Source organism: Fukomys damarensis, unplaced genomic scaffold, assembly GCF_012274545.1.
Source record: "Fukomys damarensis isolate Sample0158 unplaced genomic scaffold, DMR_v1.0_HiC HiC_scaffold_16, whole genome shotgun sequence".
Classification (NCBI taxonomy): domain Eukaryota; kingdom Metazoa; phylum Chordata; class Mammalia; order Rodentia; family Bathyergidae; genus Fukomys; species Fukomys damarensis.
The window spans coordinates 38,034,359-38,037,462 of record NW_022900928.1 but is presented as its reverse complement, the minus strand read 5'-3'; the positions used below and the strand labels follow the sequence as shown (position 1 = coordinate 38,037,462).

The 3,104-nt window shown below is 43.5% G+C and overlaps 1 protein-coding gene across 1 annotated transcript; it reads left to right on the top strand.

Moving 5' to 3' along the window:
* Nucleotides 1–6: 6 nt before the first annotated feature.
* Crebzf (CREB/ATF bZIP transcription factor) lies at nt 7–2,691 on the top strand. Its single transcript, XM_010633767.3, has 2 exons — nt 7–964; nt 1,062–2,691. The coding sequence occupies exon 1, from the start codon at nt 34–36 to the stop codon at nt 853–855; it is 822 nt and encodes a 273-aa protein (XP_010632069.1). The 5' UTR covers nt 7–33; the 3' UTR covers nt 856–964; nt 1,062–2,691.
* Nucleotides 2,692–3,104: the final 413 nt, after the last annotated feature.

Below are 3,104 nucleotides of genomic sequence, written 5' to 3'. Positions count from 1 at the left end.
GGCGTGGCCGTGCGCGCGCCCTCGCCTGAGGAGATGGAGGAAGAGGCGATCGCCGGCGTCCCGGGAGAGGAGACGGAGGACATGGACTTTCTGTCTGGGCTGGAACTGGCCGATCTGCTGGACCCTCGGCAGCCGGACTGGCACTTGGAGCCCGGACTCAGCTCGCCAGGGCCTCTCTCCTCGTCCGGCGGCGGCTCGGATAGCGGCGGCCTTTGGCGAGGGGACGACGACGATGAGGCCGCGGCGGCTGAGATGCAGCGCTTTTCCGACCTGCTGCAGAGGCTGTTAAACGGTATCGGAGGCTGCGGCGGAGGCAGTGACAGTGGCATCGGGGAAAAGAGGCGAAGGAAGTCCCCTGGAGGAGGCAGCGGTGGCGGCAGCGGCAACGACAACAATCAGGCGGCGACAAAGAGTCCCCGGAAGGCAGCGGCGGCCGCAGCGCGTCTCAATCGGCTAAAGAAGAAGGAGTACGTGATGGGGCTGGAGAGTCGAGTCCGGGGACTGGCAGCCGAGAACCAGGAGCTGCGGGCCGAGAATCGGGAGCTGGGCAGGCGCGTCCAGGCGTTGCAGGAAGAGAGTCGCTACCTACGGGCAGTCCTAGCCAACGAGACTGGACTGGCTCGCCTGCTGAGCCGGCTGAGCGGCGTGGGACTGCGGCTGACCACCTCGCTCTTCAGAGACTCGCCCGCCGGGGACCATGACTACGCCCTGCCTGTAGGAAAGCAGCAGCAGCAGGACCTGCTGGAAGAGGACGACTCGGCAGGAGGAGTGTGTCTTCATGTGGACAAGGATAAGGTGTCGGTGGAGTTCTGCTCGGCGTGCGCTCGGAAGGCGTCGTCGTCTCTTAAAATGTAGGGTCAAGTAATCTGCTCTTTATCCGCGTTTACCCCTTTCAACTCCCTTACACCATGTAAAACACTTTAGTGGGACATCTTCACTGGACACATTTCAGAGGAGGAAAAAAGTAATATAGAATCTTTTAAGTGTTTAGCTAAAAGCATGAATGTGACACTGTAACCAACTCCTAATGATAACCTGTGACTATTAAATCTCTCTGACAGTTTCTTTTTTAGGTGATTTCCTTCCTGCCAGGCTCCGTTGTAGGGGTTACAGAACAGTCGTTCCCGCCTCACAACCTGGTAAGGATCCATCTCTTCACGTAACGCTCATGCTCTGCTGCTTAGTCTACTTTAATGGGCAACATCTCAATTTGTGTGTGTGTGTGATTTTTTTTTTTTATTCTTTTTTGAAACGTGGGAGGGGAATCTAATTTGGGCCCTGTCCACCCTGGAAACAGACTTGTGCTGGTCAACGATGTATTTAAGATGCTTCTTCTGGTTGAAATAGCTGTTAATGTGTCCCCTTGTTCAGACTTGCGTGTACCTAGCTCTTCTGTACCCAGTGTGGACATGGCCTTGGATGACATCGGTTCCAACTGTACACTGAAACCTGCTTATAGCGATACAGTTTGGAGACAGTGAAACAGGTGAAGTTGAATGGAAGTTCCGAGTTGTACAAGGTGCAAATTGGAATTCCAATTTTAGAGCAACTTTTCAGAGGTTGACAATAAGTATTTGAGGCATGCAAAATGTAACTTACTTTGCTGGAGATGAGAGAAATCTCTTAAATATTCGAAAATGCTTTTTAGTTTTCAGTAGAAAATACAAAAGTACAGTCTCTTCAGAATAACAGATTTTAATCTCACCATTAGAGAAGTTGCAAATTTACCTATCAGATTCTCCTGTGTTTTAGTTAATTGAAGGAAGAATAAGAATGGCTAATGAAGTGTTTCCTTGAGGACCAGCACAGTGATTACCGTATCACTGAATATAAATTGTTGAACACCTTTATTTTTGTTGTATTTTAGGTTAAATTTATGTATGTATGATTAGATACTGAAGGTTGTGAAATGTGAATGAAAACGTGTAAAGTGAGGCTTCACAAAGAATCTTACTCCATATTTTAAAAGTATTTTCCCTTTTTAAAAATAAATTTTTTAAGTGGTTCTGGCCACTTAATGTAATACTGATGTTATTTTTCCAAAAATGGGAAAAAAAAAGTCTTCCCTTGCAGTACTTTAATCTGTTGTCCACTTGTATAAATTATGCTGTCCTTCATTATAAAGGGCATTAAGAAATTCTTTGTGAAACATCACTGTTTGATAAAGTACATACGTATTTAGCATCCTTGTTTTTCTTTGTGCTAAAGTGGATACAGCTGTTGGGGCAGAAGAGACGGGACCAGCTGCTGGCCACATTTCCTGCTTTATTTTAAAAGGTAGTATAAGAAATGAGGAAAAAGAGGTAATGTCAGGGCTTCTGCTGTCTTTTATTTTCAAAATGTTCGTAATTGAAAAATATTTTCCAGCAGTCCAAAGATCTAAGTTATCTTACACATAAGATGTTTTATTTTGTTATTGTTTGGTTATGGAAATGGAATCCGTGTTCTTGCACAACTGTAAATGTTTTGTTGCTAGATAATATGATTTGAGACCTAAATTGGTCTCTGGTTTCCAGTGCATCACAGCATATTTTGTGAAATCACCTACTGCACTTGAGCATGAATGGGTAATAGCCAAACTCACAACCTGGAGTGACGAACTTGCTTTTACCTAAGGGCAGGAGCAAGCCCCTCACAATGCAGCTGCATGGATTTTTAGTGCCTACTGAATTATATATATATATATATATACATATAAAAACCAAAAGTAGTTGGAAAAATTATTTGAAATGACTAATTTGTGCTATCTTTATGAAATATGTTAAATGTAGCTTTTTGAAACAGAAGCCTTGAATTGAAATTTAACTAATACTTGAACATTTTTGTATATATTTCTTTGTATATAATTTTGTGCAGTACCAATGACAAAAATATGGTGTCATAATAAAACCGGGTTTGTTGATCTTTCAGTTATGGGCTCAAACAATTTATTCATCTCTAATATGACATTGGAAAATAATGGTGAAAATAGGAACAATTACTGTGGTTAATACTGACTATGGGTCTTAAAAAGGTTCTGGAAGCAGTAAGTTAGTTTTTCTAAAAATTACACCATTCCCTTAGAATATTTTCTAACACCAGTGTGTTTCCTGCATTATTTAAAG